A 22650-nucleotide genomic window follows, 5' to 3' on the forward strand; every position below is an offset into this window, starting at 1 on the left:
GCTACCTGCCGTCCCTCCACTCTAACCACTAGGCTACCCTGCCGTCCCTCCACTCTAACCACTAGGCTACCCTGCCGTCCCTCCACTCTAACCACTAGGCTACCTGCCGCCCCTCCACTCTAACCACTAGGCTACCTGCCTTGTGTTGTGTGATTGAAAACAGCTTCAGGTGCTACTGGGGGTATATATTCCAGTATCTGTTACAGCGCAGCTACACTATAACCTCTATATTATTAAGGACAGATACCGTAAGGATTGACTATATATCTTTATAATACATGACAAGGGGAACATGTAAAGAAGTCACATTTAAGGGGGGCTAAAATTGAAAAGCAGTCAGACTGTGGATTAGTTCACTACAGCTTTGAGCTCTAGTAAATACCAGTATGGATACACACACACACACACACACACACACACACACACACACACACACACACACACACACACACAGTCATAATCTGGCTGTCCAGACTCTCCATCATCTTTCCCTCTTGTGTGGATGAAATGTCCTTTCTCTGCCACCTGGTTCCCAGGGAGGGGAGTCATCAGTGTGTCTGGGCTGGGTCAGAGGGTAGCCCATCACAAGCTTCTCCTGTGGTTTGCTCTGTGGCTAGTTGAATCCTCCTGGAGCTAGTTCACCAGGCTGGAGAGTCCATAGGAGTTGTCTCCTCATCTTAAGGCAGGTTGGGTGTTGCACGGCAGGGCAGGCTTAGAGCCAGGGAGTCTCCACCTCAGTAGGGTGGGGGCTTGGCCCAGTCTCCATTAGGGCTTATGGGGGTACTACCCCTGGAGGAGTGGATGGGGCTGCCCTGGCTCAGACCCTGCCTTTGGCCCTCCCAGAAGAGGGCGTCGCTGGGTTTGGGCGGGGAGGGGAAGGACCAGGAGGAGTCATCTAGAGAGGCCTGGTTGAGAGGAGGAGGAGGCAGGAGGACAGGGCTGGTACTGTCCAGACCCAAGGCTCCAGGGTAGTGGCTGGACCAGGGACCGTTTGGCCAGTAGTCCTCCCTGAGACCCTCCAGAGCCGGGGGGCCCACGGGGGGCAGGCAGGGCCGGCCAGAGCTGGAGGGGACAGGGGGGGCGCTAGGGGCACGGGGCACGGACATGCGGACTGTTCGATGGTTCAGGTTCTTCTCCACATCGTCCAGGCACTGGACAGGGACAGTTGGTGCAGCTAGAGAGAAGGGCACAAACACTATTTATTTAACTTGACTGCTTCAAATCAGGTTGTCAGATAATTAGAATGTTTTACCTGGTTGTGTTCAGTAGACGTCAAACAGGAGGAAACATTTTGACACTGTTGTTTTGGTACTACCTGAACTGGTACAATGACACTAATTGTTGGCTTTCAGTTGCATTATGTTCTACTACGTTATGCCCTACTGAACAAGACCCAGTATTTAGCACCATCACCCTTGCCACCAACCCCAAAGCAGCACTCAAGAAAATAAATCCATTTCAACACACCAAAATCAAAAAAGCAACTCATCACACCTGACTGTTCATGAAGACCAGGGAACATTCATTAGGATCATTTCAGTTAGCGTGACTGGCTCTGGTAATCATTTCAGTTAGCGTGACTGGCTCTGGTAATCATTTCAGTTAGCGTGACTGGCTCTGGTAATCATTTCAGTTAGCGTGACTGGCTCTGGTAATCATTTCAGTTAGCGTGACTGGCTCTGGTAATCATTTCAGTTAGCGTGACTGGCTCTAGTAATCATTTCAGTTAGCGTGACTGGTTCTAGTAATCATTTCAGTTAGCGTGACTGGTTGTAGTAATCATTTCAGTTAGCGTGACTGGTTGTAGTAATCATTTCAGTTAGCGTGACTGGTTGTAGTAATCATTTCAGTTAGCGTGACTGGTTGTAGTAATCATTTCAGTTAGTGTGACTGGTTGTAGTAATCATTTCAGTTAGTGTGACTGGTTGTAGTAACCATTTGGGCTCAATAATCAACTGTAAATGCTGTTGATTGATATCCGTTATCCTCTAAGTTGGATGAGTGCCAGGCTAATTAATTAAAGACTGTTCCTGTGTACCTTTAGGGATGTGTGGTTGGGTTGGGTGATGCTGAAAAGGAATTAGTAAACAGTGTGTGAATATAGTAGACAAAATATTTATTAAGAAATTATTTATCTTACATTCAGTCAGCATTTTAGTTTATTTTTCTCCTCTAGAAATCAAAGTGACAGACAGACATGTAGACAGACATGTAGACAGACAGGCAGACATGTAGACAGACAGACATGTAGACAGACAGACATGTAGACAGGCAGACAGACAGACATGTAGACAGACAGACAGGCATGTAGACAGACAGGCAGACAGACATGTAGACAGGCAGACATGTAGACAGACAGGCAGAGTGCCAGACAGCCAGACAGGCAGAGCGCCAGAGCGACAGACAGGCAGAGCGCCAGAGCGACAGACAGGCAGAGCGACAGACAGGCAGAGCGACAGACAGGCAGAGCGACAGAGCGACAGACAGGCAGAGCGCCAGAGCGACAGACAGGCAGAGCGACAGACAGGCAGAGCGACAGACAGGCAGAGTGACATACAGGCAGAGCGACAGACAGCCAGACAGGCAGAGTGACAGACAGGCAAAGCGACAGACAGCCAGACAGGCAGATCGACAGATGAACAGACCGACAGACAGAAGAACAGCCATACAGACAGGCAGAGCGACAGCCATGCAGACAGGCAGAGGGACAGCCATGCAGACAGGCAGAGGGACAGCCAGGCAGAGCAACAGAACGACTGACAGACAAACAGCCATGCAGACACGCAGAGCGACAGACAGATGAACAGACCGACAGACAGAACAGCCATGCAGACAGGCAGAGCGACAGACAGATGAACAGACCGACAGACAGAACAGCCATGCAGACAGGCAGAGCGACAGACAGGCAGACACTGTAGTTTCCAGAGGCTGTATAGCTAATTGGGCTGAGTAGTGTGAGGAGAGACAGAGTGAGAATCACACCTCTGACGTTCCCTTCAGAACTAGACAGGCTTCAGAAACACACACAGGCCTGATTACGGCTTTTAGAGAGATGCATCCCTGAGATAACATGGCTTAGAAAAATATTTCAAGAGAATAGACATTTCTTTCTATGTAAAGAGAGTCAGAGCAGTTCAGTCAAACAGCTTACACACACACACACACACACACACACACACACACACACACACACACACACACACACACACACACACACACACACACACACACACACACACACACACTCTTTAATATGCAGCACAAACACATGCAACATTAGACACACACATCATTGGTTTTCTATCCAATCATCATGTTGAGCGGATAATAATAAAGTTTAAATGAGAGTTCCTCTGTGTTTGATGGAAGAGCAGGAGGGAGAGAGAGAGAAACAGTCTCATGAGAGTTTCCATTTGAATAAAAGTGATTCCGTAGGAAGAACCGCCGACGAATACAGATGCTCAGTGTCTTTGAATAAATACATCTCTCCCTTTTTCTCTCTCATCTACAAAACAGGATTAGTCTGGGATATTCACTACAATAAATATATTTGCTCTTTATATTTCATTCTAATTTACACCTCTTGTTTGGTCCCCTGTTCCACAAAGAGAATAGTAACCTACTAAATCTCTTGTTTGGTCCTCTGTTCCACAAAGAGAATAGTAACCTACTAAATCTCTTGTTTGGTCCTCTGTTCCACAAAGAGAATAGTAACCTACTAAATCTCTTGTTTGGTTCTCTGTTCCACAAAGAGAATAGTAACCTACTAAATCTCTTGTTTGGTCCTCTGTTCCACAAAGAGAATAGTAACCTACTAAATCTCTTGTTTGGTCCTCTGTTCCACAAAGAGAATAGTAACCTACTAAATCTCTTGTTTGGTCTTCTGTTCCACAAAGAGAATAGTAACCTACTAAATCTCTTGTTTGGTCCTCTGTTCCACAAAGAGAATAGTAACCTACTAAATCTCTTGTTTGGTCCTCTGTTCCACAAAGAGAATAGTAACCTACTAAATCTCTTGTTTGGTCCTCTGTTCCACAAAGAGAATAGTAACCTACTAAATCTCTTGTTTGGTCTTCTGTTCCACAAAGACAATAGCAACAAACTAAATCTCTTGTTTGGTCTTCTGTTCCACAAAGACAATAGCAACAAACTACATCTCTTCAGGGAAGAAAAACATCAGAACAGGAAAGAGAGATAGCTTTAATATCATCATATATCCTCTACCATTGTAGTGCTATGATAATAGCTGGGCTCTCTTTCTCCACCGAGCCTCCAGTAGAATCCCTCTTTCTCCACCTAGCCTCCAGTAGAATCCCTCTTTCTCCACCTAGCCTCCAGTAGAATCCCTCTTTCTCCACCTAGCCTCCAGTAGAATCCCTCTTTCTCCACCTAGCCTCCAGTAGAATCCCTCTTTCTCCACCTAGCCTCCAGTAGAATCCCTCTTCTCCACCTAGCCTCCAGTAGAATCCCTCTTTCTCCACCTAGCCTCCAGTAGTATCCCTCTTTCTCCACCTAGCCTCCAGTAGAATCCCTCTTTCTCCACCTAGCCTCCAGTAGACTCATCAACAACTTTTATTTTGAAAGATTCCTTGTTGATGGCATGTTGTTTTGCGATGTGTGAAAAACAGGTTGGATTTAGTTATCACTCCGAGAGAAGGGGGAACTCATGAGATGTTGACAAGGGAACTTGAAGAGAAAACATTCATTTCTCTACACTAAATAAGAAGTAGCAGTACGTCAGAAAATCTGCTCTTTAGTCTTTAGTCTGAGGCCCTCTCCCTCATACACAGGGATTCTGTTAATGAGGAGGGCACATTATCCTGGACTGTTCAGATAGAAATACATTACCTAGAAAATACACACATCTCTGCCATGTAGTATAGGGGATCAAGCCAGTTCAAGACATTTCTGTCTGCAACCTTCCAGAATGTCTGCTGAAAGAGCCTCAGCCAGGACTTACCTTGTCTGTTAGCTGCTAGCTGTGGTTTGTAACTCACCTCATCTGTTAGCTGCTAGCTGTGGTTTATAACTCACCTCATCTGTTAGCTGCTAGCTGTGGTTTGTAACTCACCTCGTCTGTTAGCTGCTAGCTGTGGTTTGTAACTCACCTCGTCTGTTAGCTGCTAGCTGTGGTTTGTAACTCACCTCATCTGTTAGCTGCTAGCTGTGGTTTGTAACTCGCCTCGTCTGTTAGCTGCTAGCTGTGGTTTGTAACTCGCCTCGTCTGTTAGCTGCTAGCTGTGGTTTGTAACTCACCTCGTCTGTTAGCTGCTAGCTGGTTTGTAACTCGCCTCGTCTGTTAGCTGCTAGCTGTGGTTTGTAACTCACCTCGTCTGTTAGCTGCTAGCTGTGGTTTGTAACTCACCTCGTCTGTTAGCTGCTAGCTGTGGTTTGTAACTCACCTCGTCTGTTAGCTGCTAGCTGTGGTTTGTAACTCGCCTCGTCTGTTAGCTGCTAGCTGTGGTTCATAACTCACCTCATCTGTTAGCTGCTAGCTGTGGTTTATAACTCGCCTCGTCTGTTAGCTGTGGTTTGTAACTCGCCTCGTCTGTTAGCTGTGGTTTGTAACTCACCTCGTCTGTTAGCTGCTAGCTGTGGTTTGTAACTCGCCTCGTCTGTTAGCTGTGGTTTGTAACTCGCCTCGTCTGTTAGCTGTGGTTTGTAACTCACCTCGTCTGTTAGCTGCTAGCTGTGGTTTGTAACTCGCCTCGTCTGTTAGCTGTGGTTTGTAACTCGCCTCATCTGTTAGCTGCCAGCTGTGGTTTGTAACTCGCCTCGTCTGTTAGCTGTGGTTTGTAACTCGCCTCGTCTGTTAGCTGCTAGCTGTGGTTTGTAACGCGCCTCGTCTGTTAGCTGTGGTTTGTAACTCACCTCGTCTGTGAGCTGCTAGCTGTGGTTTGTAACTCGCCTCGTCTGTTAGCTGCTAGCTGTGGTTTGTAACTCGCCTCGTCTGTTAGATGCTAGCTGTGGTTTGTAACTCACCTCGTCTGTTAGCTGCTAGCTGTGGTTTGTAACTCACCTCGTCTGCTAGCTGTGGTTTATAACTCACCTCGTCTGTTAGCTGCTAGCTGTGGTTTATAACTCACCTCGTCTGTTAGCTGCTAGCTGTGGTTTATAACTCACCTCGTCTGCTAGCTGTGGTTTATAACTCACCTCGTCTGCTAGCTGTGGTTTGTAACTCACCTCGTCTGTTAGCTGCTAGCTGTGGTTTGTAACTCACCTCGTCTGTTCGCTGCTAGCTGTGGTTTGTAACTCACCTCGTCTGTTATCTGTGGTTTGTAACTCGCCTCGTCTGTTAGCTGCTAGCTGTGGTTTGTAACTCACCTCGTCTGCTATCTGTGGTTTATACTCACCTCGTCTGTTAGCTGTGGTTTGTAACTCGCCTCGTCTGTTAGCTGCTAGCTGTGGTTTGTAACTCACCTCGTCTGTTATCTGTGGTTTGTAACTCACCTCGTCTGTTAGCTGTGGTTTGTAACTCACCTCGTCTGCTAGCTGTGGTTTATAACTCACCTCGTCTGTTAGCTGCTAGCTGTGGTTTATAACTCGCCTCGTCTGTTAGCTGCTAGCTGTGGTTTATAACTCACCTCGTCTGTTAGCTGCTAGCTGTGGTTTGTCTCCGAGCTTCTTCATCAGGTCAGACTGTTGTTTCAACACAGAGTGTAGAGAGGAGATCTCAGTGGCCAGGGCCTCATAGGACTGTAGAACTGCCTTATCGCTGTAAAATAACAATACAATACTACAATGAGACAAGACTACAGGACAACACTCCTACATTCATCTACTGGACTATTTCCATTTGCACAATACATACTTAAATCAGGACAGGAATACACAGATGACTATTTTTATATTTGTGAAAACAGTAATGCTGCCACTTTCCGCTGCTCCAAGCAATTCCATAATATTAAAATAAATAAATAAATGTATAATTGTTAATAGAAGAAAAATCCTTCAACATTTTACATTAACGGAAAGACCTAAATGCATATTTTAGATTATAGAGTCAAGATGCACAAGACAAGATGTTTTGAACATCAAAAAGGGAGTTAGAGACGTGATGTTGGTGGCAGCACCTGTAAGACTGCCTTGTAGAGGAGCACAGATCTCATGAACATGTTGACTAAACCGGACTCAGCAGAGAGAGAGACCACGGGATAAAAAAAAAAAACATCTACAGTGGTACTGATTTTCTACAGAATTATAATATATTTATTTGCCAAGTGCTTTTCAAACGTTACACTTAAAAAAAGATACTTGGGCTTAAAAAAAAAATTCTCTGTTATATTCACAGGATGGAGAAGGAATTGTTTCAGCCAGGCACCTGTTTGGGGTGATAAAAGACGATTACTTCGTTTCTCCATGAATGAAACGCTGGGTCTGTAGCGCCAACTAGTGGACATAATAATGTACTGGAGGTCTACTCCACGTTCCCAAATTAGATCAAATCCCTTTGTACTTGTCAAACGCTCCTGATGCAACAGCTGTAGTGGACTTTACAGGGAAATACTTCTTCACCAGCCATTTCAAAAACATGCAGAGTTTAAGTATGAAACATTTGCTGAATAAAAAATGGAAATAGTAACACAATAAAATAACAATAACGAGACTATATACAAGGAGTACTGGTACAGAGTCACTGTGCAGGGGTACCAGGTAGTAATGAGACTATATACAAGGAGTACCAGTACAGAGTCACTGTGCAGGGGTACCAGGTAGTAATGAGACTATATACAAGGAGTACCAGTACAGAGTCACTGTGCAGGGGTACCAGGTAGTAATGAGACTATATACAAGGAGTACCAGTACAGAGTCACTGTGCAGGGGTACCAGGTAGTTGAGGTAATATGTACATGTCGGTGGGGGTAAAAGTGTCTTGGCAATCAGGATAGATAATAAACAGAGTAGCCGCAACGTATGTGAAGAGTGTGAAAGAGTGAGTGTATATAGAGCCAGTGAGTGTGTATAGAGCCAGTGAGTGTAGATAGAGCCAGTGAGTGTAGATAGAGCCAGTGAGTGTAGATAGAGCCAGTGAGTGTAGATAGAGCCAGTGAGTGTAGATAGAGCCAGTGAGTGTAGATAGAGCCAGTGAGTCCAGTGAGTGTAGATAGAGCCAGTGAGTGTATATAGAGCCAGTGAGTCCAGTGAGTGTAGATAGAGCCAGTGAGTGTATAGAGCCAGTGAGTGTAGATAGAGCCAGTGAGTGTAGATAGAGCCAGTGAGTGTAGATAGAGCCAGTGAGTGTAGATAGAGCCAGTGAGTGTATATAGAGCCAGTGAGTGTAGATAGAGCCAGTGAGTGTATATAGAGCCAGTGAGTGTATATAGAGCCAGTGAGTCCAGTGAGTGTATATAGAGCCAGTGAGTGTATATAGAGCCAGTGAGTCCAGTGAGTGTATATAGAGCCAGTGAGTGTATATAGAGCCAGTGAGTCCAGTGAGTGTAGATAGAGCCAGTGAGTGTATATTACATTTACGTCATTTAGCAGACGCTCTTATCCAGAGCGACTTACAAAATGGTGCATTCACCTTATGATATCCAGTGGAGTATATAGAGCCAGTGAGTCCAGTGAGTGTATATAGAGCCAGTGAGTCCAGTGAGTGTATATAGAGCCAGTGAGTGTATATAGATCCAGTGAGTGTATATAGATCCAGTGAGTCCAGTGAGTGTATATAGAGCCAGTGAGTGTATATAGAGCCAGTGAGTGTATATAGAGCCAGTGAGTGTATATAGAGCCAGTGAGTCCAGTGAGTGTATATAGAGCCAGTGAGTGTATATAGAGCCAGTGAGTGTATATAGAGCCAGTGAGGCCAGTGAGTGTGTATAGAGCCAGTGAGTGTGTATAGAGCCAGTGAGTGTGTATAGAGCCAGTGAGTGTGTATAGAGCCAGTGAGTGTATATAGAGCCAGTGAGTGTATATAGAGCCAGTGAGTGTGTATAGAGCCAGTGAGTCCAGTGAGTGTATATAGAGCCAGTGAGTGTATATAGAGCCAGTGATTCCAGTGAGTGTATATAGAGCCAGTGAGTGTATATAGAGCCAGTGAGTGTATATAGAGCCAGTGAGTCCAGTGAGTGTATATAGAGTCAGTGAGTTTATATAGAGCCGTGAGTGTACAACGAGCCAGTGAGTGTATATAGAGCCAGTGAGTGTATATAGAGCCAGTGAGGCCAGTGAGTGTGTATAGAGCCAGTGAGTGTGTGTAAAGCCAGTGAGTGTGTATAGAGCCAGTGAGTGTATATAGAGCCAGTGAGTGTATATAGAGCCAGTGGGTGTGTATAGAGCCAGTGAGTCCAGTGAGTGTATATAGAGCCAGTGAGTGTATATAGAGCCAGTGAGTGTGTATAAGCCAGTGAGTCCAGTGAGTGTATATAGAGCCAGTGAGTGTATATAGAGCCAGTGAGTGTATATAGAGCCAGTGAGTCCAGTGAGTGTATATAGAGCCAGTGAGTGTATATAGAGCCAGTGAGTGTATATAGAGCCAGTGAGTCCAGTGAGTGTATATAGAGCCAGTGAGTGTATATAGAGCCAGTGAGTCCAGTGAGTGTATATAGAGCCAGTGAGTCCAGTGAGTGTATATAGAGCCAGTGAGTGTATATAGAGCCAGTGAGGCCAGTGAGTGTGTATAGAGCCAGTGAGTGTGTATAGAGCCAGTGAATGTATATAGAGCCAGTGAGTGTATATAGAGCCAGTGAGTGTATATAGAGCCAGTGAGTGTATATAGAGCCAGTGAGTGTATATAGAGCCAGTGAGGCCAGTGAGTGTGTATAGAGCCAGTGAGTGTGTATAGAGCCAGTGAGTGTGTATAGAGCCAGTGAGTGTGTATAGAGCCAGTGAGTCCAGTGAGTGTGTATAGAGCCAGTGAGTGTGTATAGAGCCAGTGAGTGTGTATAGAGCCAGTGAGTGTGTATAGAGCCAGTGAGTGTGTATAGAGCCAGTGAGTGTGTATAGAGCCAGTGAGTCCAGTGAGTGTGTATAGAGCCAGTGAGTCCAGTGAGTGTGTATAGAGCCAGTGAGTGTATATAGAGCCAGTGAGTGTATATAGAGCCAGTGAGTCCAGTGAGTGTATATAGAGCCAGTGAGTTGTATATAGAGCCAGTGAGTGTGTATAGAGCCAGTGAGTCCAGTGAGTGTGTATAGAGCCAGTGAGTGTGTATAGAGCCAGTGAGTGTGTATAGAGCCAGTGAGTGTGTATAGAGCCAGTGAGTCCAGTGAGTGTGTATAGAGCCAGTGAGTGTGTATAGAGCCAGTGAGTGTAAGCCAGTGAGTGTGTATAGAGCCAGTGAGTCCAGTGAGTGTGTATAGAGCCAGTGAGTTTTGCCAGTGAGTGTATATAGAGCCAGTGAGTGTGTATAGAGCCAGTGAGTCCAGTGAGTGTATATAGAGCCAGTGAGTCCAGTGAGTGTGTATAGAGCCAGTGAGTCCAGTGAGTGTGTATAGAGCCAGTGAGTCCAGTGAGTGTATATAGAGCCAGTGAGTGTGTATAGAGCCAGTGAGTCCAGTGAGTGTATATAGAGCCAGTGAGTGTGTATAGAGCCAGTGAGTCCAGTGAGTGTGTATAGAGCCAGTGAGTGTATATAGAGCCAGTGAGTGTGTATAGAGCCAGTGAGTGTATATAGAGCCAGTGAGTGTGTATAGAGCCAGTGAGTCCAGTGAGTGTGTATAGAGCCAGTGAGTGTATATAGAGCCAGTGAGTGTATATAGAGCCAGTGAGTCCAGTGAGTGTGTATAGAGCCAGTGAGTGTATATAGAGCCAGTGAGTGTGTGTTTAGAGCCAGTGAGTGTGTGTATAGAGCCAGTGAGTGTGTGTATAGAGCCAGTGAGTGTGTGTATAGAGCCAGTGAGTGTGTGTATAGAGCCAGTGAGTGTGTGTATAGAGCCAGTGAGTGTGTGTATAGAGCCAGTGAGTGTGTATAGAGCCAGTGAGTGTGTATAGAGCCAGTGAAAGCGAGATAAGATAGTGTTTATCAGCATGGGGACAACTGGCAGAGTTTGTTGTTTTGCAACAACTGATGCCTTGAATTTCTGTGGCATGTATCCTAGTCTATTCTAGTACGATCCGTCTATCTGAGTGGCATGTCCCAGTACTCAGACGAGTTTCTCATTGAAAGTGAAACCCTGTTGCTAGGTAAACTACAGACATAGATCTACCTGGCTCTGAGGTAAACAAAGCTTTGTCTCCATCTGGTGGCTGGTGTATGGCATCTACACTATGACAGGTGTTTCAAAATGGGGCTAATTTCTGCTTCAAATTTATTTAGTGAGATCTTTCCCTGGCGTCAAACCTGAAGAAGTATTCTGAGGAGATGAAGGACATACCTGGGGTTAGACTCCACGTGATTCTGGTCACAGTTCGTTCCAGAAGAATCCTAGGACGAGGAGAACATCAAAAGGGTTAGAAATTAAACCCTAGGAAAAGAGAGTCGTTTACAGACCATGTCTGGAAACGAAAGCCCAGCAAACTACACTGGCATTCTGGTTGCTCCACGATGTGTCTTCATGGACCTCAAAACAAAGGTTTTGGGTCCAACAGACCTTCACCGTGTGTTTTGGGTCCAACAGATCTTCACCGTGTGTTTGGGTCCAACAGACCTTCACCGTGTGTTTTGGGTCCAACAGACCTTCACCGTGTGTTTTGGGTCCAACAGACCTTCACCGTGTGTTTTGGGTCCAACAGACCTTCACCGTGTGTTTTGGGTCCAACAGACCTTCACCGTGTGTTTGGGGTCAACAGACCTTCACCGTGTGTTTGGGTCAACAGACCTTCACCGTGTGTTTGGGTCAACAGACCTTCACCGTGTGTTTGGGTCAACAGACCTTCACCGTGTGTTTGGGTCAACAGACCTTCACCGTGTGTTTGGGGTCAACAGACCTTCACCGTGTGTTTGGGTCAACAGACCTTCACCGTGTTTTTGGGTCCAACAGACCTTCACCGTGTGTTTGGGGTCAACAGACCTTCACCGTGTGTTTTGGGGTCAACAGACCTTCACCGTGTGTTTTGGGTCCAACAGACCTTCACCGTGTGTTTAAGTCAACAGACCTTCACCGTGTGTTTTGGGTCCAACAGACCTTCACCGTGTGTTTAAGTCAACAGACCTTCACCGTGTGTTTGGGTCAACAGACCTTCACCAGGACTTTTGTGAATGAAACACTTGCAGTTATATATCCCCATAGTCTTACCTCACAGTGTTCCTGCAGTCGGTGCTTCTCCAGAGTCATCCTCTCCAACTCCTCCTGCAGAGTATGGATCTTCAGTTCACTGTTGATCCTGTCCACCTGCCAGTAGTCCTGAGTACTGGTTAGAGACTTCATCACTACGGAGGGAGAGAACACACACACACACACACACGGTTAGAATACACTCTGTCACTTCTGGGTCATGTGACATCAGTCCCCATCAGTACTTCTTTAACTCTAGCTTGTCTGGGAGAAACATTCAACATCAGGGTAGAGAGAGGTGAACAGTGAACACTAGCTTGTCTGTGGGATAGTGGGCACATTGGGAGTTGAGCTTCTAGACTCAGTGTAAAGTCATAGGCATTAACTGTCCCTTGGACATTAGGGACAATCCTGGTCATTACACCTTGGCTGAGCGTAAAGGAAAGTCCCTGCCTGGTCATGATGACTCTGCCTGTCAGTCTGTTGGTGAGACTAAGGGGAAAACCTGGTAATGATACTGTCCCTTGGCTGAGGTTCAGTCCCTGGTCATTAAAGTACCTTGGCTGAGGTTAAGTCCCTGGTTGTTAAAGTACCTTGGCTGAGGTTCAGTCCCTGGTCATTAAAGTACCTTGGCTGAGGTTCAGTCCCTGGTCATTAAAGTACCTTGGCTGAGGTTAAGTCCCTGGTCGTTAAAGTACCTTGGCTGAGGTTCAGTCCCTGGTCGTTAAAGTACCTTGGCTGAGGTTAAGTCCCTGGTTGTTAAAGTACCTTGGCTGAGGTTAAGTCCCTGGTCATTAAAGTACCTTGGCTGAGGTTAAGTCCCTGGTTGTTAAAGTACCTTGGCTGAGGTTAAGTCCCTGGTTGTTAAAGTACCTTGGCTGAGGTTAAGTCCCTGGTCGTTAAAGTACCTTGGCTGAGGTTAAGTCCCTGGTCGTTAAAGTACCTTGGCTGAGGTTAAGTCCCTGGTCATTAAAGTACCTTGGCTGAGGTTCAGTCCCTGGTCATTAAAGTACCTTGGCTGAGGTTCAGTCCCTGGTCATTAAAGTACCTTGGCTGAGGTTAAGTCCCTGGTCGTTAAAGTACCTTGGCTGAGGTTCAGTCCCTGGTCGTTAAAGTACCTTGGCTGAGGTTCAGTCCCTGGTCGTTAAAGTACCTTGGCTGAGGTTAAGTCCCTGGTCGTTAAAGTACCTTGGCTGAGGTTAAGTCCCTGGTCGTTAAAGTACCTTGGCTGAGGTTCAGTCCCTGGTCATTAAAGTACCTTGGCTGAGGTTAAGTCCCTGGTCGTTAAAGTACCTTGGCTGAGGTTAAGTCCCTGGTCGTTAAAGTACCTTGGCTGAGGTTAAGTCCCTGGTCGTTAAAGTACCTTGGCTGAGGTTAAGTCCCTGGTCGTTAAAGTACCTTGGCTGAGGTTCAGTCCCTGGTCATTAAAGTACCTTGGCTGAGGTTCAGTCCCTGGTCATTAAAGTACCTTGGCTGAGGTTAAGTCCCTGGTCGTTAAAGTACCTTGGCTGAGGTTAAGTCCCTGGTCGTTAAAGTACCTTGGCTGAGGTTAAGTCCCTGGTCGTTAAAGTACCTTGGCTGAGGTTAAGTCCCTGGTCGTTAAAGTACCTTGGCTGAGGTTAAGTCCCTGGTCGTTAAAGTACCTTGGCTGAGGTTCAGTCCCTGGTCATTAAAGTACCTTGGCTGGTCTCCATCTCAGTCTTTAACTGCAGCAGCTCCATCTCTTTGGCCTGCAGCTGCTCATTCAGAAGCCTCTCTGACTCACTCTTCTCCCTCTTCTAGAGAAACACAGTTAAAGAAAGAGAGACATGAGAAAGAGTAAAAGAGGAAGAGTCAGTGAAGCAGGAGAAGAGACAGTTACAAAAAGACAGGATAACGAGAGGAAGAGTCAGTGAAGCAGGATGAGATACTGTTTCTGGACCTAGTGGACTGTCCACGCCAGCTGGACCTAGTGGACTGTCCACGCCAGCTGGACCTAGTGGACTGTCCACGCCAGCTGGACCTAGTGGACTGTCCACGCCAGCTGGACCTAGTGGACTGTACACGCCAGCTGGACCTAGTGGACTGTACACGCCAGCTGGACCTAGTGGACTGTCCACGCCAGCTGGACCTAGTGGACTGTCCACGCCAGCTGGACCTAGTGGACTGTACACACCAGCTGGACCTAGTGGACTGTCCACACCAGCTGGACCTAGTGGACTGTCCACACCAGCTGGACCTAGTGGACTGTACACACCAGCTGGACCTAGTGGACTGTACACACCAGCTGGACCTAGTGGACTGTACACACCAGCTGGACCTAGTGGACTGTACATACCAGTTTATTAAGCTCCAGTTGCAGGTCCTCCTTTTCCATGTAGATGCCACGGTAGGCACTGAAGGCCTTGTTGACGTACTGGGGTCCTTCAGGGGAAGGAGCTTCAGGTCTGAACAGCTACAGGTTACAACACAGCTACAGGTTACAACACAGCTACAGGTTACAACACAGCTACAACACAGCTACAGGTTACAACACAGCTACAGGTTACAACCACACGTCATCAGTTACAACACAGCTACAGGTTACAACACAGCTACAGGTTACAAACACAGCTACAGGTTACAACACAGCTACAGGTTACAAACACAGCTACAGGTTACAGCCACACATCATCAGTTACATCACAGCTACAGGTTACAGCCACACATCATCAGTTACAACACAGCTACAGGTTACAACACACAACTACAGGTTACAACACAGCTACAGGTTACAACACAGCTACAGGTTACAACTCAGCTACAGGTTACAACTCAGCTACAGGTTAAAACACACAGCTACAGGTTACAACACAGCTATAGGTTACAACACAGCTACAGGTTACAACCACACGTCATCAGTTACAACACAGCTACAGGTTACAACACAGCTACAGGTTATAACTCAGCTACAGGTTACAACACAGCTACAGGTTACAACCACACGTCATCAGTTACAACACAGCTACAGGTTACAACACAGCTACAGGTTACAAACACAGCTACAGGTTACAACACAGCTACAGGTTACAAACACAGCTACAGGTTACAGCCACACATCATCAGTTACATCACAGCTACAGGTTACAGCCACACATCATCAGTTACAACACAGCTACAGGTTACAACACACAACTACAGGTTACAACACAGCTACAGGTTACAACACAGCTACAGGTTACAACTCAGCTACAGGTTACAACTCAGCTACAGGTTACAACACACAGCTACAGGTTACAACACAGCTATAGGTTACAACACAGCTACAGGTTACAACCACACGTCATCAGTTACAACACAGCTATAGGTTACAACACAGCTACAGGTTATAACTCAGCTACAGGTTACAACCACACGTCATCAGTTACAACACAGCTATAGGTTACAACTCAGCTACAGGTTACAACTCAGCTACAGGTTACAACACAGCTACAGGTTACAACACAGCTACAGGTTACAACACAGCTACAGGTTACAACCACATCATCAGTTACAACACAGCTACAGGTTACAACTCAGCTACAGGTTACAACACAGCTACAGGTTACAACCACACATCATCAGTTACAACACAGCTACAGGTTACAACACAGCTACAGGTTACAACACAGCTAAAGGTTACAGCACACATCATCAGTTACAACACAGCTACAGGTTACAAACACAGCTACAGGTTACAGCCACACATCATCAGTTACATCACAGCTACAGGTTACAGCCACACATAATCAGTTACAACACAGCTACAGGTTACAACTCAGCTACAGGTTACAACACAGCTACAGGTTACAACCACACATCATCAGTTACAACACAGCTACAGGTTACAACACAGCTACAGGTTACAACACAGCTAAAGGTTACAGCACACATCATCAGTTACAACACAGCTACAGGTTACAAACACAGCTACAGGTTACAGCCACACATCATCAGTTACATCACAGCTACAGGTTACAGCCACACATCATCAGTTACAACACAGCTACAGGTTACAACACAGCTACATGTTACAACACAGCTACATGTTACAACACAGCTACAGGTTACAACACAGCTACAGGTTACAACACAGCTACAGGTTACAACCACACGTCATCAGTTACAACCACACGTCATCAGTTACAACACAGCTACAGGTTACAACACAGCTACAGGTTATAACTCAGCTACAGGTTACAACCACACGTCATCAGTTACAACTCAGCTACAGGTTACAACTCAGCTACAGGTTACAACTCAGCTACAGGTTACAACTCAGCTACAGGTTACAACTCAGCTACAGGTTACAACACAGCTACAGGTTACAACACAGCTACAGGTTACAACCACATCATCAGTTACAACACAGCTACAGGTTACAACTCAGCTACAGGTTACAACACAGCTACAGGTTACAACCACACATCATCAGTTACAACACAGCTACAGGTTACAACACAGCTACAGGTTATAACTCGGCTACAGGTTACAATCACACGTCATCAGTTACAACTCAGCTACAGGTTACAACTCAGCTACAGGTTACAACACAGCTACAGGTTACAACACACAGCTACAGGTTACAACACACAGCTACAGGTTACAACACACAGCTACAGGTTACAACACACAGCTACAGGTTACAACCACACATCATCAGTTACAACCACACGTCATCAGTTACAACACAGCTACAGGTTACAACACATCTACAGGTTATAACTCAGCTACAGGTTACAACACAGCTACAGGTTACAACTCAGCTACAGGTTACAACTCAGCTACAGGTTACAACTCAGCTACAGGTTACAACACAGCTACAGGTTACAACACAGCTACAGGTTACAACCACACATCATCAGTTACAACACAGCTACAGGTTACAACCACACGTCATCAGTTACAACACAGCTACAGGTTACAACCACACGTCATCAGTTACAACTCAGCTACAGGTTACAACTCAGCTACAGGTTACAACACAGCTACAGGTTACAACACAGCTACAGGTTACAACACAGCTACAGGTGACAACACAGCTACAGGTGACAACACAGCTACAGGTGACAACACAAGCCTCTACAAGAACAGGATGACCTCAACACATTGATAAGTGACAATGTTTTACTGTGAGAACAGCCCCTGATAATAGAGCTAGATGTACTTCGACCATCTGAGGTTTTATCTGTCCCCCCCTAGATGTACTTTGACCATCTGAGGTTTTATCTGTCCCCCCCTAGATGTACTTTGACCATCTGAGGTTTTATCTGTCCCCCCCCAAAAAAATCAATGACCCTATCGGGATAATAAAGTTGTATTTTACTGCTACTGCTGAGAACTTACTTTCTGTATCAAGGTGTGCATGTATGAAGTTAGAGCAGAGTAGGTTTATTACCAACATATTTTGGGTGCTGAGTCAGCTGACTGTTGTGTCTTAATGAAGCCCCTCCCCATCCTGTACCTTATCTTCCAGTTGTTTAACTCTCTTCCTCAGCAGTGTGTTCTCTCTCTCCGTGTCTCTCAGCCTCTTCTTGATGTCCTCGTATGCTGTGACCAAGGCAAAGTGGGAGGCTACAGACTCATCCCCGGCACACACGGACACGGGGCTCTCCCCTGCTCCACCGTACGCCGTCTCATGCTTCAGAATGCAGATATCATCCTCCACTGCCTCCATGCCAAGCTCCATGCCAGACCGAGCTAGTAGAGAGCAGAGGTAGACCTGAGGAGTCAGTTATACACAACTAAGACAATACAATAATGCCAAGCTCCATGCCAGACCGAGCTAGTAGAGAGCAGAGGTAGACCTGAGGAGTCAGTTATACACAACTAAGACAATACAATAATACCAAGCTCCATGCCAGACCGAGCTAGTAGAGAGCAGAGGTAGACCTGAGGAGTCAGTTATACACAACTAAGACAATACAATGATGTCATGAGTTTGACATAGAGTTGCATATATTTGGGAACAAATGTATTTATTTCCAGCATACTTTAGAATGACAATCGTTGTGTGCCATGCCAGTTGTGCTACAAGTCCAGGATTGAGATTCTAGCGATGAGTTGACTTCACTCTTTGAAAATGCAGCGAAAAGGTCAAAAATAAATAGGAGGAGCCGTTCGAACTCCGTCAATAGGAGGAGCGGGTCGAACTCCGTCAATAGGAGGAGCGGGTCGAACTCCGTCAATAGGAGGAGCGGGTCGAACTCCGTCAATAGGAGGAGCGGGTCGAACTCCTTCAATAGGAGGAGCGGGTCGAACTCCGTCAATAGGAGGAGCGGGTCGAACTCAGTCAATAGGAGGAGCGGGTCGAACTCCGTCAATAGGAGGAGCGGGTCGAACTCCGTCAATAGGAGGAGCGGGTCGAACTCCGTCAATAGGAGGAGCGGGTTGAACTCCTATCTCATTCTTATCTTAGCCATAACAAGCTGCGGTGGGCTTGGCTGCTTGAGCAAGACACCACGATAACCAGCTCTGGGACACAACATCGGGAGTCTGTGTTTTGGTTGGATTCCCAACATCCTGACGGTGTGTCTCAATGTTACACGATAACGGAAGTGAGAGCTCACTGTTGCGTCAAAGAGAAACCAAAACCAATGTTGTATGTCATGACACTTGTTGAAATCAATCTGTTATTGAAACGATTAGTTCAAACCATAATCAATTATTACCTGTTAAAACAATTAGTAAATATATCAGGTTGTCATAAAATAAACACGTCCCTTTCCACCACACCAGGAAACAAATCAAAACATCAGCATTTCGAAGGACGTTAGCATAGCTAGTTAGCAACTCGGGACAGGCCATTATTCAATATGGATCAACCCTAACTAAAGACTGATGTGTTATCTAGCGTGCTAAATTGGTCATCTGGACCTTACAACTGTGAGCCAGTTTGCGATGACAGTCTTATAGCTGTTAGCTGGCAGCTAAACGATACAAGAATACGCAACCAGCTGATGATCAATTGATACTAGCTAGCCGCGTTAGCTTATTTTACCTGGTTGATGTTGTTTTCGACGATATCACGTTGTGTATCTATCGAGCATGGTTTGGTACCAATTTACAGGACGACTGTGATGCCAAAATATAGCTCTGTTGTAAATCGTTATTTTAGATGTTTTCGATATAAAATACATTTGTGGTTAAACATGAACCAGGAAACATCCACCGTCTTGTGAAATGTCACTTTCAAAACTTCCGGGGTGATGTGATTTTCAAAATAAAAGCCCCGACGTCATCCTCGACTTTAAAAAACGATTAATCTGGTTGTAGCTAAATATGTTACTCGGATGAATACTATAATATTTGAAAAGCTTCCAAACTATGGGTTAGAGATTATAGAAACAATATCATGTGTATTCATACTATTTTGTTATGACATGAACAGCATTTCTGGTCTCGGGCTTCTACTGACCTCTCCTCCGCAAAGTTTGATACTCGATTCTTTTGCCTGTCCGGGTAGCTAGCAAAATGCTAAATTAGCGAGCTAGCTTGCTAAATTCGCTAGTAGTAGTGATACACATTAGCGATTCAATCTGTGTAAGGTTAAATACATTTATTCGGGGATAGCTAGCCAGCCAGTAAGTAACTATCAATATATTTTGAAACGACTTGAACGAAGAGGGACGTTAGCTAGGCGCTAATAAGAAGGATTTTATCCAAAGCTAGAATGTTGTTAGCCAGCTAGCTAACGTTAGCTAGAATCATGACGATCTAAATGTGTGGATCGTTAGCAAAGGCCATTCATTCATAGTCTAGCTAGTAACTCAGTATATGAAAAAATATTTGCTAGCAAGTAGACTTGGCAAATACATTATAGACCGCTGACGCTAATTATTTATTTTCTCTATGACAATATCAGATGGGCTAGCTAGCCAATATGTTTGTGTTTGCATGTTTAGGTCAGCCAAGATCGCTCAGTTCAGCTGTAAAAAAATGAGTCTTCTTCCAGACCTGAATGCCAATGAGGATGAAACATCCTACTATGCAGACAAGACCTGGGTCCAGTGCGAGTCTCCCAGATGCCTGAAGTGGAGACTGGTACCAAAGGGTGATGAAGCGGTGGCTGAGCTGGACCATGGCAAGTCCTGGCACTGTCATATGAACCCAGACCCTCTCTTCAGCCACTGCAGCATCCCTCAGGGCCCTTTCCCCAAGAACTCCCAGTTGAAGGAACATGGCCTGAAGGTTGTGTACTCCCTGCTTCCTGTCGGGAGCCTGGTGCTGGTGAAAGCATGCAACTGGCCATGGTACGGGATGGTTGGCAGTTGGTGCTTATGTGTCGGTTTCTAGGACTCAGATCAAGGCTAGGCCTGAAAGGGCTTTTTAGTCCAGAAATAGGTTTCATCTAGTTCCATAAAAACAGGCACTAACCCTAGACCTGAAAGGGCTTTTTAGTCCAGAAATAGGTTTCATCTAGTTCCATAAAAACAGGCACTAACCCTAGGCCTGAAAGGGCTTTTTAGTCCAGAAATAGGTTTCATCTAGTTCCATGAAAACCGTCCCTTAGCCACTACAGTTAGTTCTATTGAATTCATCCATACCAGTCTCAGATAAAGCGTTAACTAATCATTGTTGCTCTCTCCAGGTGGCCAGCCATTCTAAGTCCAGACCCCAACGTGGAGGAGTATGTGAGGCTGGACAGCGAGGGTTATGTGGAGCACTACCATGTTGAGTTCCTGGGGAAACCTCACACCAGATACTGGGCTGCTACCAAGCATGTAGAACTCTACGACACCTCCTTCACTAAAGTATGTATCTTTTTCTTTGTGTGCCAGCTTAATGTTAGTTAGTGAAGGCGAATAGAGATGAAAGATTCAGTGATATGACGAGACATACTCTATCTTGGAGGGAATGAAAAACATTTGAAACATTTTGAGCTGTTTTTTCCAGACACAGATTTAGCCTGGTCCTAAACTAGAATAAAACCTCTCAATGGAGAATCTCTAATAAAAATGTTTTATTTTTATTTTATTCCAAAACTAGGCTTAATCTGTGTCTGAGAAACAAAATAAAAGTGTTTTCCGGCATAGCCCAAATGCAGGAACCTGCGAGGTGCTATGAGGAAGTCGTATGAGGTGGCGATGGAGGAGGTGGCTAAGGTCATGGAGATGGGATGTGAGGAGAGACTGCAGATCAGCCACTTCCAGCCTCAGGAATGTGAGTAGACTTACATCTGAATAACTGCATTAATAGTCTCTGAGGTACTGTCACCTGACCACTGTCTTTTTGAACATGTTGCATTTGTTCTTTAATTGTCAGAATTGTCCCAGAATTGGGTTCTAATGTTTCATATTTGAAGTAAGTTTAATATTTGAAATAGGTTTCATATTTGAAATAGGCAGAAAAATACATTCAGATATATGGAGATGGTGCCATGCTGTTGTTCAAATAGTTCTGTGGTGATAATGTGTTGATTCTGTGTTGCATGATGTGACCCCTGTGACTGTGTGTCAGTGCAGTGTTGAGTCAGGCTCAGAGGTTAATGCATGCTATTGAGAGGATGCTCAGACAATGCTCCAACCAGCAGGACAACCAGAGCAAGGTAGACACATTTGGGTTCTAGTAACTTCTGTATTTTACTAACAATCTCCTGGGTATCCAGTATCCAGTGCTATTAGAATGTTTCTGCAGACAACAACCCAAAAAATGTGACACTGTACATACATCAATGATTGACTATTTTGAATGAGATAAATGATGACGCTGTGTTGTATTTGGCTACGTGTTCTGTGTGTATTGATGTTGTGACAGCGGGACCAGATGATTAGGATGTGGGACGACAGCATCGAGGAGGACGGAGACACTCTGATCATAGAAGGTTTCAGGTTTGACAGCGCTGCCTGTCTGGAAGACCTGATGACTGCAGGAACCAAGAAATAAGATATTTTTTAAACAAGATATTTTTTAAACAAGATATTTCCAGAGAGTTTTTCTTAAAGACATGTTAATCCTTTCCCCTTTAAAGTGCTTTATATTTATGATATTTATTTGAAATGTTATATTGTTGTAAAATATTTGATACTGTGGTCTTTGTTCAAGAAAATATACATTGTGGTGACTGGCATTATAAAGAAGCCTTCAACCTCACTACAGTCTTCTCTGTTTGGCCCGTTTGTTAAATCTCTCACCGTGTTCATTTATTCTCAAGTTGTCATTTTATGTTATTGCTATATTGTTATTCCAGTGCAATACGGCTGCATGTTGTATTCCTCATGCTGTTTACAGTTCAGAGAATGTAAGAAATAAACATTGGTATCAGACAAGAAAACCATGGGGGTGCATCAACAATCACTTCTTAATTGCCTAAGGATAATGTACTGTATATATCAGTATGGTGCAGGATAATGTACTGTATATATCAGTATGGAGTAGGATAATGTACTGTATATATCAGTATGGTGCAGGATAATGTACTGTATATATCAGTATGGAGTAGGATAATGTACTGTATATATCAGTATGGTGCAGGATAATGTACTGTATATATCAGTATGG

The 22650-nt window shown here is 45.1% G+C and overlaps 2 protein-coding genes across 7 annotated transcripts; one reads left to right on the plus strand and one right to left on the minus strand.

The window, feature by feature from the left end:
* Nucleotides 1–253: 253 nt before the first annotated feature.
* Nucleotides 254–19386, minus strand: LOC106593704 (5-azacytidine-induced protein 2). 2 transcript variants are annotated; one of them, XM_045696389.1, is made up of 8 exons: nucleotides 19151–19386; nucleotides 17615–17850; nucleotides 14471–14587; nucleotides 13832–13931; nucleotides 12175–12308; nucleotides 11314–11363; nucleotides 6585–6715; nucleotides 254–1174 (listed from the first exon to the last, which is right to left on the minus strand). In XM_045696389.1, exons 2-8 carry the CDS (start codon nucleotides 17837–17839, stop codon nucleotides 735–737), a joined length of 1197 nt encoding a protein of 398 aa, XP_045552345.1. In that variant the 5' UTR covers nucleotides 17840–17850; nucleotides 19151–19386; the 3' UTR covers nucleotides 254–734. The 2 variants fall into 2 exon arrangements, with proteins under 2 accessions (XP_045552345.1, XP_045552338.1); XM_045696382.1 differs by having other exon boundaries at nucleotides 17615–17872; nucleotides 19151–19353.
* On the plus strand, nucleotides 19354–22428 carry LOC106595099 (zinc finger CW-type PWWP domain protein 2). Of its 5 annotated transcripts, none has more exons than XR_006759314.1 (6): nucleotides 19354–19480; nucleotides 20055–20402; nucleotides 20741–20903; nucleotides 21186–21312; nucleotides 21610–21697; nucleotides 21907–21959. XR_006759314.1 is itself a non-coding variant. In XM_014186471.2 (6 exons), exons 1-6 carry the CDS (start codon nucleotides 19443–19445, stop codon nucleotides 22033–22035), a joined length of 888 nt encoding a protein of 295 aa, XP_014041946.1. In that variant the 5' UTR covers nucleotides 19354–19442; the 3' UTR covers nucleotides 22036–22428. The 5 variants fall into 5 exon arrangements, 4 of the variants coding, with proteins under 4 accessions (XP_014041946.1, XP_045552353.1, XP_014041947.1 ...); XM_014186471.2 differs by having other exon boundaries at nucleotides 21615–21697; nucleotides 21907–22428; XM_014186472.2 differs by lacking the exon at nucleotides 19354–19480 and adding an exon at nucleotides 19498–19733 and having other exon boundaries at nucleotides 21615–21697; nucleotides 21907–22428.
* Nucleotides 22429–22650: the final 222 nt, after the last annotated feature.

This window comes from Salmo salar, chromosome ssa02 (genome assembly GCF_905237065.1).
Source record: "Salmo salar chromosome ssa02, Ssal_v3.1, whole genome shotgun sequence".
In the NCBI taxonomy this organism is placed as follows: domain Eukaryota; kingdom Metazoa; phylum Chordata; class Actinopteri; order Salmoniformes; family Salmonidae; genus Salmo; species Salmo salar.